Genomic DNA, 14,559 nt, shown 5'->3' with positions numbered 1-14,559 from the left:
CATTTACTATATACTGTTGAGATAGACTGGGCTATATTCCCTACATATACTATATACTGTTGAGATAGCCTGGGCTATATTCCCTACATTTATTATATACTGTTGAGATAGACCGGGCTATATTCCCTACATATACTATATACTGTTGAGATAGACCGGGCTATATTCCCTACATATACTATATACTGTTGAGATAGACCGGGCTATATTCCCTACATTTACTATATACTGTTGAGATAGACCGGGCTATATTCCCTACATATACTATATACTGTTGAGATAGACCGGGCTATATTCCCTACATATACTATATACTGTTGAGATAGCCTGGGCTATATTCCCTACATATACTATATACTGTTGAGATAGACCTGGGCTATATTCCCTACATATACTATATACTGTTGAGATAGACCGGGCTATATTCCCTACATATACTATATACTGTTGAGATAGACCGGGCTATCTTCCCTACATATATTATATACTGTTGAGATAGCCTGGGCTATATTCCCTACATATACTATATACTGTTGAGATAGACCGGGCTATATTCCCTACATATACTATATACTGTTGTGATAGACCGGGCTATATTCCCTACATATACTATATACTGTTGTGATAGCCTGGGCTATATTCCCTACACTCTGTTCCTTTAACACTGGTGTCAGAATTATAACTTGTTTAAAGTCATTATTTCTCCCTCTACTGCAGCCTCTGCAACAGGCAGAAATATCTGACCCCCCCAACAGCCTACACTGTCCTGCTATACTTCCCCCAGGTACAGATCTAGCATCTAGCTTCCCGTCCCGCAATCCTAACCTTAACCATCAGTGGGGGAGATACTAAACTGTCCAGCACCCTACAGCAACTGTCCTATACTGTCAAAACCATTCATGTCTCCTAGACCTGATCACATGTGGCTTGTCAACAATAGTCCACTGGGTTCTCCTCTAAATTGGATCTGGATTAAACATCTATCTTCTATCAATCATGAATGTTCCATTGTTGCCCTTTCAGAAACATGGTTGACTGACGAGACAGTCCAGTAGACAAACAAAATCCCACTGACTGGGTTGATCAATCATGTGTGAGGGGGACGCTCCATCTTCAACGTTTGTTCTTTCTGACAGTCGCTGGGCGCAAGATCCACCACACACAAACACACGTCAGGCTTTGTGCATGCAGGGTGGAGGGACGGAAACACTGTCATGACCGAGTCATGAGATCAGATTGATCCCATCGACCAAGCCTTGCCTCTAATTAAGACGCTATGCAGATGGCTTATGCACAGCCAGTGGGGCTGAGGGTAACAAGGTCTGATTACCTGGCAAACTCTGTTGTCCATGAGGGTAGCACGTACACGCCACGGAAGTAACGGCTCTGGGTCTCGATCCCCCCTCTATTGATTACTGGACTTTTCTTTCTGTCCTGCTAGGCAGATTGAGACAAGGGAGGCTAACACAGCTAGCTGCAAGTACCTGATCTGCATCCAGACTAGCTCTGAAGTGGACGTACGTAGCTACACAAACTGGAAGGAGAGAGAGTGCTGGCTTCTGTCAGGGTAATCCCCATTGGCTAATCCCAGCATTGATACCAGAGGTGAAGCAAATACTTTCATGTGGGTCACTGAATAATGAGGAGTGAATTTGTGTGACTTGGAGGGCACCAGCACACTCCTAGCAACATCTACCTCCCATCGCTGACACCCCTAGCAACATCTACCTCACATCTCTTACACTCCTAGCAACATCTAGCTCCCATCTCTGACACCGCTAGCAACATCTACCCCCCATCTCTGACACACCCTAGCAACATCTAGCTCCCGCCTCTGACACCCCCTAGCAACATCCACCTCCCATCTCTGACACCCCTAGCAACATCTAGCTCCCATCTCTGACACCCCCTAGCAACATCCACCTCCCATCTCTGACACCCCTAGCAACATCTAGCTCCCATCTCTGACACCCCCTAGCAACATCTACCTCCCATGTCTGACACCCCTAGCAACATCTACCTCCCATCTCTGACACCCCTAGCAACATCTACCTCCCATCTCTGACACCCCTAGCAACATCTAGCTCCCATCTCTGACACCCCCTAGCAACATCTACCTCCCATGTCTGACACCCCCTAGCAAAATCTAGCTCCCATCTCTGACACACCTAGCAACATCTACCTCCCATCTCTGACACCCCTAGCAACATCTACCTCCCATCTCTGACACCCCTAGCAACATTTACCTCCCATCTCTGACACCCCTAGCAACATCTAGCTCCCATCTCTGACACCACCTAGCAACATCTACCTCCCATCTCTGTCTCCCCTAGCAACATCTACCTCCCATGTCTGACACCCCCTAGCAAAATCTAGCTCCTATCTAACACCCTTGCCAACATTTGGCTCCTTTCGTATGTTCACTACTGTGAGTATGACATCCTGTATATATAATTTTTTACATTTTAGTCATTTTTAACATTCTTACAATCAGTGCATTCAACTAAGGTAGGTCAGACAATCACAGTAATTGGCAGTAAACCTGTCCTCAAAAAGAGCAGCTATTTCTGAAATCAGTGCTAGTAAGAAAGAAAAATGACAAAATATTGCTAATCTCTTCAGAAAAATGAATTTCCTTTAAAACTGGTTTAGAGTAAAGCTAGCTAAACGAGTGTATCTAGTTGACACTGTAGCCTAGTTCTTAATGGGTTACTGAATTAATAGTGAGGGGACGCATCCTTGACTTATTAAATACTGATTACTATACATGTTACTGTATTACTGTACATGTTACTGTATATGTTATTGTACATGTTACTGTATTACTGTACATGCGACTGTACATGTTATTGTACATGTTACTGCACATGTTACTGTATTACTGTACATGTTACTGTATTACTGTACATGTTACTGTATTAGTGTACATGGTACTGTACATGTCACTGTATTACTGTACATGTTACTGTATTACTGTACATGGTACTGTACATGTCACTGTATTACTGTACATGTTACTGTACATGTTACTGTATTACTGTACATGTTACTGTACATGTTACTGTATTACTGTACATGTTACTGTACATGTTACTGTATTACTGTACATGCTACTGTAGATGTTACTGTATTATGGCACATGGTACTGTACATGTTACTGTATTACTGTAAATGTTACTGTACATGTTACTGTATTACTGTACATGGCACTGCACATGTTACTGTATTACTGTACATGTTACTATACATGTTACTGCACATGTTGCTGTATTACTGCACATGTTACTGTATTACTGTAAATGTTACGGTACATGTTACTGTATTATTGTACATGTTACTGTACATGTTACTGTATTACTGCACATGTTACTGTATTACTGTACATGTTACTGTACATGTTACTGTGTTACTGTACATGTTACTGTACATGTTACTGTATTACTGTATTACTGTACATGTTACTGTATTACTGTACATGGTACTGTACATGTTACTGTATTACTGCACATGCTACTGTACATGTTACTGTATTACTGCACATGTTACTGTATTACTTTAAATGTTACTGTACATCTTACTGTACATGTTACTGTATTACTGTACATGGTACTGTACATGTTACTATATTACTGTACATGTTACTGTACATGTTACTGTATTACTGTACATGGCACTGTACATGTTACTGTACATGTTGCTGTAATATTGCACATGTTACTGTATTACTGTAAATGCTACTGTACATGTTACTGTATTGCGGTACATGTTACTGTACATGTTACTGTACATGTTACTGTATTGTGGTACATGTTACTGTATTACTGTACATGTTACTGTATTACTGTACATGTTACTGTACATGTTACTGTATTAATGTACAAGTTACTGTACATGTTACTGTATTGCTGACATGTTACTGTACATGTTACTATATTACTGCACATGTTACTGTATTACTGTACATGTTATTGTACATGTTACTGTATTACTGCACATGTTACTGTATTACTGTACATGTTACTGTACATGTTACTGTATTACTGTACATGTTACTTTATTACTGTACATGTTACTGTACATGGTACTGTATTGCGGTACATGTTACGGTATTACTGTACATGTTACTGTACATGTTACGGCATTGCGGCACATGTTACTGTACATGTTACTGTATTGCGGTACATGTTACTGTATTACTGTACATGTTACTTTATTACTGTACATGTTACTGCACATGTTACTGTATTACTTACACGGTACTGTAAATGTTACTGTATTACTGTACATGCTACTGTATTGTGGTACATGTTACTGTAAATGTTACTTTATTACTGTACATGTTACTGTACATGTTACTGTATTAATGTACATGTTACTGTACATGTTGCTGTATTACTGTACATGTTACTGTACTTGTTACTGTATACTGTACATGTTACTGTACATGCTACTGTATTACTGCTCGTGTTACTCTACATGTTACTGTATTACTGCACATGTTACTGTATTACTGTACATGCTACTTTATTACTGTACATGTTACTGTACATGTTACTGTATTGCTGTACATGTTACTGTACATGTTACTGTACTTGTTACTTAATACTGTACATGTTACTGTACATGTTACTGTATTACTGTACATGTTACTGTATTACTGTACATGCTACTTTATTACTGTACATGCTACTTTATTACTGTACATGTTACTGTATTGCTGTACATGTTACTGTACATGTTACTGTATTGTGGTACATGTTACTGTACATGTTACTGTATTGCGGTACATGTTACTGTATTACTATACATTACTTCATTACTTTACATGTTACTGCACATGTTACTGTATTAATGTACAAGTTACTGTACATGTTACTGTATTGCTGACATGTTACTGTACATGTTACTGTATTACTGCACATGTTACTGTATTACTGTACATGTTATTGTACATGTTACTGTATTACTGCACATGTTACTGTATTACTGTACATGTTACTGTACATGTTACTGTATTACTGTACATGTTACTTTATTACTGTACATGTTACTGTACATGTTACTGTACATGGTACTGTATTGCTGTACATGTTACGGTATTACTGTACATGTTACTGTACATGTTACGGCATTGCGGCACATGTTACTTTACATGTTACTGTATTGCGGTACATGTTACTGTATTACTGTACATGTTACTGCACATGTTACTGTATTACTTACACGGTACTGTAAATGTTACTGTATTACTGTACATGCTACTGTATTGTGGTACATGTTACTGTAAATGTTACTGTATTGCGGTACATGTTACTGTAAATGTTACTGTATTACTGTACATGTTACTTTATTACTGTACATGTTACTGTACATGGTACTGTATTAATGTACATGTTACTGTACATGTTGCTGTATTACTGTACATGTTACTGTACTTGTTACTGTATACTGTACATGTTACTGTACATGCTACTGTATTACTGCTCGTGTTACTCTACATGTTACTGTATTACTACACATGTTACTGTATTACTGTACATTCTACTTTATTACTGTACATGTTACTGTACATGTTACTGTATTGCTGTACATGTTACTGTACATGTTACTGTACTTGTTACTTAATACTGTACATGTTACTGTACATGTTACTGTATTACTGTACATGTTACTGTATTACTGTACATGCTACTTTATTACTGTACATGCTACTTTATTACTGTACATGTTACTGTATTGCTGTACATGTTACTGTACATGTTACTGTATTGTGGTACATGTTACTGTACATGTTACTGTATTGCGGTACATGTTACTGTATTACTATACATTACTTCATTACTTTACATGTTACTGTACATGTTACTGTATTACTGTACATGTTACTGCACATGTTACTGTAGTACCTGTACATGTTACTGTACATGTTACTGTACATGTTACTGTACATGTTACTGTATTACTGTACATGATACTGTATTACTGTACATGTTACTTTATTACTGTACATGTTACTGTATTGCTGACATGTTACTGTACATGTTACTGTATTACTGCACATGTTACTGTATTACTGTACATGTTATTGTACATGTTACTGTATTACTGCACATGTTACTGTATTACTGTACATGTTACTGTACATGTTACTGTATTACTGTACATGTTACTTTATTACTGTACATGTTACTGTACATGTTACTGTACATGGTACTGTATTGCTGTACATGTTACGGTATTACTGTACATGTTACTGTACATGTTACAGCATTGCGGCACATGTTACTGTACATGTTAAATACTGTTTGACTTTATACTATTATGTATTATGTTATATACAATGTGACTTCATGACACAAATACCTAAATTACCTAAAGTGGGAGTGCTAGAATAAAGATGATATGGAACATCTCTTCCTATAGTATAATGCCCTCCCACATCCTATCCACCTCCCTACAGTTATTTAACATATATCTCCCCGCTTTGATGATAAAACTAGGTGCCACAAAACGCCAGAATCAGAATGTTTAACTAAGATTAATAGATGTCTTTGAACATGAAAAGAAAATGAGAACAAATTATCTGGCAATGAAATCCTGAGAATGATTATGTTTAATATATACGCTCATAGCTCAAGGAGTGAGAGAGAAAGAGTAAAACTCTCTCACACATCAAGATGAGGAGGCTGTAATAGCACAGAGAGACTGGGACCTCTCTGACACTAGAGACCAGTATAGTGGAGCTGAGTGGAGGAGGAGGCACTAGGAGAATCATCAAGGAGGGAAACACTGTAAAGACAGATGTGTGTGTAACCTTAAGGAATAGGTGTTATGACATGACATAGGGGGGAAAACTCAAGAGGACACAAATCAATCAACAAAATAAGAGAGGGAGGGGGAGAGAGAGGGGGAATGGAAAACAAAAAAATACACCAACTCACATGAAAATCCCAAATCACTGTCGGCATTAGGCTCAGTGGACAGCTGATATAATGAACCTTGAGGGGGAGAAAAGGGGAGGGAGGGCACGGTGAAATCAACGTCAAACCAAATGGAACAAAGCAAAAGTGCAACAAAAAATAACATCTAAATGGCCACCTGTCACTGAAAATGTAAACATATACACTACCGTTCAAAAGTTTGGGGTCACTTAGAAATGATCTTGTTTTTCTAAGAGCAAGTTTGTTGTCCATTAAAATAACATCAAATTGATCAGAAATAGAATGTAGACATTGTTATTGTTGTAAATGACTTTTGTAGCTGGAAATGGCTGATTTTTTATGGAATATCTACATAGGCGTACAGAGGCCCATTATCAGCAACCATCACTCCTGTGTTCCAATGGCACGTTGTGTTAGCTAATCCACGTTTATCATTTTAAAAGGCTAATTAATCATTAGAAAACATAATTGCAAAAGAAGCAATAAGAAGCAATAAAACTGGCCTTCTTTAGACTCTTTGAGTATCTGAAGCATCAGCATTTGTGGATTCGATTACAGGCTCAAAACGGCAAGAAACAAATAACTTTCTTCTGAAACTCGTCAGTCTATTCTTGTTCTGAGAAATGAAGGCTATTCCATGCGAGAAATTGCCAAGAAACTGAAGATCTCATACAACACTGTGTACTACTCCTTTCACAGAACAGAGTAAACTGGCGCTAACCAGAATAGAAAGAGGAGTGGGAGGCCCCAGTGCACAACTGAGCAAGAGGACAAGTACATTAGAGTGTCTAGTTTGAGAAACAGACGCCTCTTAAAGTCTTCAACTGGCAGCTTCATTAAATAGTACCCGCAAAACACCAGTCTCAACGTCAACAGTGAAGAGGTGACTCCGGGATGCTGGCCTTCTAGGCAGAGTTGCAAAGAAAAAGCCATATCTCAGACAGGCCAATAAAAATAAAATATTAAGATGGGCAAAAGAACACAGACACTGGACAGAGGAACTCTGCCTAGAAGGTCAGCATCCCAGAGTCGCCTCTTCACTGTTGACGTTGAGACTGGTGTTTTGCGGTTACTATTTAATGAAGCTGCCAGTTGAGGACTTGTGAAGCATCTGTTTCTCAAACTAGGCACTCTAATGAACTTGTCTTCTTGCTCAATGGGACAATACACTTTCAAATCAAAGTTTGTTCTTGTCCCATTGCGCACTAGCGACTCTTGTGGCGGGCTGGGCGCAATGCACGCTGACACGATCCTCAGGTATACAGTGTTCCCTCCGACACATTGGTGCGGTTGGCTTCCAGGTTAAGCGGGCGTTGTGTCAAGAAGCAGTGCGGCTTGGCTGGGTTGTGTTTCGGAGGACGCACGGCTCTCGACCTTCGCCTCTCGCGAGTCCGTATGGAAGTTGCAGCGAAGAGACAAGACTGTAACTACTGGATAGACTGGATACCACGAAATTGGGGAGAAAAAGGGTCAAACAAATATATATATATATATAATAAAAAATAGAAATAAAAAAGAAAACATTTTGATGGTGCTTTTCCATTGATTTGAGATTGAGGCTTATAGCTGTGGGCCGTGGTTTCATCTTGACATTACTCTGCTTTTGAGGTCTGAAAACAGAAGACGAACTTATATTAACAAATGAAATGTCCCTTTAGGATTAGAACATCATCAGCACAGTCAAAGTAGAGAAGAGTGATTAACCGGTGCCCCCGCACATTGACTCTGTACCTGTAGCCCCTGTATATAGACTCCATATTGACTCTGTACCTGTAGCCCCTGTATATAGACTCCATATTGACTCTGTACCTGTAGCCCCTGTATATAGACTCCATATTGACTCTGTACCTGTAGCCCCTGTATATAGACTCCATATTGACTCTGTACCGGTAGCCCCTGTATATAGACTCCATATTGACTCTGTACCTGTAGCCCCTGTATATAGACTCCATATTGACTCTGTACCTGTAGCCCCTGTATATAGACTCCATATTGACTCTGTACCTGTAGCCCCTGTATATAGTCTCCACATTGACTTTGTACCGGTACCCCTGTATATAGTCTCCACATTGACTCTGTACCGGTACCCCCTGTATATAGTCTCCACACTGACTCTGTACCTGTAGCCCCTGTATATAGCCTCCACATTGACTCTGTACCGGTAGCCCCTGTATATAGCCTCCACATTGACTCTGTACCGGTACCCCATGTATATAGCCTCCACATTGACTCTGTACCGGTACCCCCTGTATATAGCCTCCACATTGACTCTGTACCGGTACCCCCTGTATATAGCCTCCACATTGACTCTGTACCGGTAGCCCCTGTATATAGCCTCCACATTGACTCTGTACCGGTAGCCCCTGTATATAGCCTCCACATTGACTCTGTACCGGTAGCCCCTGTATATGGCCTCGCTATGGTTATTTTACTGATGCTCTTTAATTATTTGTTACTTTTATTTCTTATTCTTAGTTTTTATTTATTTATTATCATTATTTTTTAACTGCATTGTTGGATAGGGCTTGTAAGTAAGCATTTCACTGTAAGGTCTACAGCTGTTGTATTCAGCGCATGTGACAAATTACATTTGATTTGATTTGATTTTGATTTGATGTTCTACACACAGACCTTATAGACACACGATACATTGACTTGACTGTACAGGATGCTATGAAGCGATCACATGCACACATCACACTGTAGACAGACAATGATGATGACATTGAACTTGATGCAGAAGACAAGCATAATGACAGGTTGCCTATTCTAAAAAAACAACACTAGAAGAAGATGAAAGACAGTGTAAGGTGTCCATACTAGGACAGCCTCAATCTCAGCAGGACTAATATGGACACCGTAACATTGAAATAAAAAAGTGGAAAGGAGTTTATAACAACTAGACATAAACCAGTGAGAAATAGAAGGACTGAAGTCAGAGAGGGAAAATACAGGACATAAACCAATGAGAAATAGAAGGACTGAAGTCAGAGAGGGAAAATACAGGACATAAACCAATGAGAAACAGAAGGACTGAAGTCAGAGAGGGAAAATACAGGACATAAACCAATGAGAAATAGAGGGACTGAAGTCAGAGAGGGAAAATACAGGACATAAACCAATGAGAAATAGAAGGACTGAAGTCAGAGAGGGAAAATACAGGACATAAACCAATGAGAAATAGAAGGACTGAAGTCAGAGAGGGAAAATACAGGACATAAACCAAAGAGAAATAGAGGGACTGAAGTCAGAGAGGGAAAATACAGGACATAAACCAATGAGAAATAGAAGGACTGAAGTCAGAGAGGGAAAATACAGGACATAAACCAATGAGAAATAGAAGGACTGAAGTCAGAGAGGGAAAATACAGGACATAAACCAATGAGAAATAGATACCTTTATACGCTACTGTACTTTCCTCAGTGGCAAAAGTGTTGTCAGCGCTGAGACAGTCTAGAGAGTAGCTAGCTAAAGTTAGCACAACCACTCCTAAACCTCTGTGTCCACTAGTCAGCTCACCACAAGGAAAGCTGTGAATACTTTGGTAGCCAACTTATCTACCGTACATTTGGTGTAACTATGAAAAACTGTTCATGTACAGTGGAAAGTATAGCTCTTTGCAGTCAAAGTGTCTAGGCTAAGGAACCTTTATTTTATAGATAGGCTCCCAAAATACAAACCTATTCTATTAAAGTCTTCTGACCACTACAAAATACCTTCCTTTCACAGGACATCATTCCCTAACAACATTTCTTGACTAAATCTGCAGTTCTTGGTATTAGGACTCAATGTTGTGTACATGAGAAATATCATCCTTTCATGTACTGCAAATTCCCTCTTGTAACATGGACACTCTTACTGACAGTTGTGGCTGCTTTGTGTAATGTATTGTTGTCTCTACCTTCTTGCCCTTTGTGCTGTTGCCTATGCCCAATAATGTTTGTACCATGTTTTGTGCTGCTACCATGTTGCATTGCTACCATGTTGTTGTTATGTTGTGTTACTACCATGCTGTGTTGTCATGTGTTGCTGCCTTGTTATGTTGTTGTCTTAGTTCTCAGTTATGTAGTGCTGTCTCTCTTGTTGTGATGTGTGTTTTGTCCTACATTTATATTGTTTTTATTTTCTTATTTTTAATCCCAGGCCCCTGTCCCCGCAGGAGGCCTTTTGCCTTTTGGTAGGCCGTCATTGTAAATAAGAATTTGTTCTTAACTGACTTGCCTAGTTAAATTAAGGTTAAATAAAAATATAAAAACACTAACCCTAACCCACTGATAAAACTAACCCACTGATAAAACTAACCCACTGATAAAACTAACCCACTGATAAAACTAACCCACTGATAAAACTAACCCAAGCCAACTGATAAAACTAACCCGCTGATAAAACTAACCCACTGATAAAACTAACCCTAACCCACTGATAAAACTAACCCACTGATAAAACTAACCCTAACCCACTGATAAGACTAACCCTAACCCACTGATATAACTAACCCTAACCCACTGATATAACTAACCCACTGATAAAACTAACCCACTGATAAAACTAACCCACTGATAAAACTAACCCACTGATAAAACTAACCCACTGATAAAACTAACCCACTGATAAAACTAACCCTGTCACGGCTGTCGAAAGGATCAGACCAAAGTGCAGCGTGTGTTTCGTTCCACATATTTATTTAATCCGTGAAAACTATGCAATACATCAAATAACTGAAATCTACAAAATAACAAATCGTGACCCAGAGGAGAAACAAACACTACTCACAAATAATCACCCACAAAAACAGGTGGGACAAACATCAACTTAAATATGACCTCCAATTAGAGACAACGACGACCAGCTGCCTCTAATTGGAGATCATACCAAACAAAACCAACATAGAAATACAAAACTAGAAACTGAACATAGAAATACAAAACATAGACAAACACCCCCTGTCACGCCCTGACCTACTCTACCATAGAAAATAACCCCTTACTATGGTCAGGACGTGACAGTACCCCCCCCCAAAGGTGCGGACTCCGACCGCACCTACACAAAACAACAAAACCCCCCCAAACAACAACCCCCCCACCCAAAAAAAGCTAAAACACAAAGGGAGGGTAGGGTGGGTGACTAATGTCTATGGTGGCTCAGGTGCTGTACCCAGAACCTTCTTATCCAGCGCATCCCCCCGTGGAGGAGGCGGCTCGAGTTCAGGGCGTAACCCCCACTCCACCCGCCGATCCCTCTGCTCCTGCACCACCGGACTGTAGATCATCGCCGGAGGCTCTGGGTTGCAGGCCGCCGCTGGAGGTTCTGGGCTGCAGGCCGCCGCTGAAGACTCCGGACTGGGGAGCGTCGCTGGAGGCTCCGGACTGGGGAGCGTCGCTGGAGGCTCTGGACTGGGGAGCGTCTCTGTATGTTCCGGACTGGAGAGCGTCTCTGTATGTTCCGGACTGGAGAGCGTCTCTGTATGTTCCGGACTGGAGAGCGTCTCTGTATGTTCCGGACTGGAGAGCGTCTCTGTATGTTCCGGACTGGAGAGCGTCTCTGTATGTTCCGGACTGGAGAGCGTCTCTGTATGTTCCGGACTGGAGAGCGTCTCTGTAGGTTCCGGACTGGGGACCGTCGTGGCAGGCTCCGTGCCATGGATCATCACTACAGGTTCCGCGCTATGGATCATTACTGGAGGCTTTGTGCCATGGACTATCACAGGAGGCTTCGTGCCATGGATCATCCCTACAGGCTCCGGGCCATGGATCATCACTGGAGGCTTCATGCCATGGATTATCACTGGAGGCTTCGTGCCATGGATTATCACTACAGGCTCCGGGCCATGGATCATCACTGGAGGCTTCGTGCCATGGATCATCCCTACAGGCTCCGGGCCATGGATCATCACTGGAGGTTTCGTGCCATGGATTATCACTACAGGCTCCGGGCCATGGATAATCACTGGAGGCTTCATGCCATGGATTATCACTGGAGGCTTCGGACCATTGATTATCACTGGAGGCTTCCTACGTGGAGCTGGAACTGGTCTCACCGGACTGGGGAGATGCACAGGAGACTGGGTGCGCAGAGCAGGCACAGGGTATACTGGGCCGTGGAGGCGCACTGGAGGTCTGGAGCTTAGGGTTGGCGCACCCCATCCTGGCTGGATGGTTATTTCAGCCCAGCAAGGGCGGAGCGCTGGCACAGGACGAACTGGGCTGTGCTGGTGAACGGGGGGTACCGTGCGTAGAGCAGGTGCAGGATAACCTGGGCCGAAGAGACGCACTGGAGACCAGATACGCTGAGCCGGCGTACTTCTTCCTGGCTGACGGCCAACTCAAGCACGGCAACGGTGAGGAGCTTGCACTGAGCGCACCGGGCTGTGAGTGCGCACTGGTGACACAGTGCGCATCACCGCATAACACTGTGCTTGCTCGGTCACTCGCTCCCCACGGTAAGCACGGGGAGTTGGCTCAGGTCTCCAACCTGACTCTGGCAATCTCCCCGTGTGCCCCCCCCCGCCCCGAAATTTTTTTTGGGGGTGCCTCTCGCACTTGCCTCTTGGTGGATATAGCGCCTCGTAGTATCGCCGCTCCGCTCTTGCGGCCTCGATCTCCTCCTTAGGACGGCGATACTCCCCAGCCTGCCTCCAGGGTCCTTTCCCGTCCAATATCTCCTCCCAAGTCCATTTGTCCTGCTGATCCATACCACGCTGCTTGGTCCTTTGGTGGTGGGTGATTCTGTCATGGCTGTCGAAAGGATAGGACCAAAGTGCAGCGTGTGTTTCGTTCCACATATTTATTTAACCTGTTATGGCTAGGGGGCAGTATTTTCACGGCTGGATAAAAAACGTACCCGATTTAATCTGGTTACTACTCCTGCCCAGTAACTAGAATATGCATATAATTATTGGCTTTGGATAGAAAACACCCTAAAGTTTCTAAAACTGTTTGAATGGTGTCTGTGAGTATAACAGAACTCATATGGCAGGCAAAAACCTGAGAAGATTTCATGCAGGAAGTGGCCTGTCTGACAAGGTGTCGTTCTTCTTGTCTCTGTTTATTGAAGAGTGAGGATCTTAGCTGTCCCGTGACACTTCCTACGGCTGCCATAGGCTCTCAGAAGGCGGCAAAATGCTGAATCATGGCTTTGCAGGCTCTGGCTGAAAAAAAGTAGCGCGTTTGGGTAGTGGCTGGTTACAGTACTGTGAGACTCAGGCTCGTGCCCGCGTCGACCGAAAGCTTTGTTTTCTTTCCTCTGTTTAGCTAAATGGATATTCCCGGTCGGAATATTATCGCTTTTTTATGAGAAAAATGGCATAAAAATGGATTTTAAACAGCGGTTGACATGCTTCGAAGTACGGTAATGGAATATTTAGATTTTTTTTGTCACGAATTGCGCCATGCGCGCGACCCTGATTTACCATTTCGGATAGTGTCTGGGACGCACGAACAAAACGGCGCTATTCGGATATAACGATGGATTATTTTGGACCAAACCAACATTTGTTATTGAAGTAGCAGTCCTGGGAGTGCATTCTGACGAAGACAACAAAAGGTAATCAAACTTTTATAATAGTAAATCTGATATTGGTGAGTGCTAAACATGCCGGGTGTCTAAATAGCTAGCCCGT

General features: G+C 41.8%; 1 protein-coding gene across 2 annotated transcripts in view; it reads right to left on the bottom strand.

Moving 5' to 3' along the window:
* The window catches only part of unc5ca (unc-5 netrin receptor Ca), a 308,049-nt gene that overhangs the window by 82,553 nt on the left and 210,937 nt on the right, over positions 1-14,559 (bottom strand). Inside the window, exon 8 of one of the 2 annotated variants that reach the window (XM_045707149.2) lies at positions 6,942-6,998. The exons of the other annotated variant lie outside the window; for it this stretch is intronic. Within the exon in view, the coding sequence (XP_045563105.1) occupies positions 6,942-6,998 (57 nt within the window). The remainder of the gene's footprint in view (positions 1-6,941; positions 6,999-14,559) is intronic. 2 annotated transcript variants of the gene reach the window in all.

This window comes from Salmo salar, chromosome 24 (genome assembly GCF_965601325.2).
Source record: "Salmo salar chromosome 24, fSalSal1, whole genome shotgun sequence".
NCBI lineage: Eukaryota > Metazoa > Chordata > Actinopteri > Salmoniformes > Salmonidae > Salmo > Salmo salar.
The sequence above is the reverse complement of the archived record's forward strand: the minus strand, read 5'-3'. Positions and strand labels throughout refer to the sequence as shown.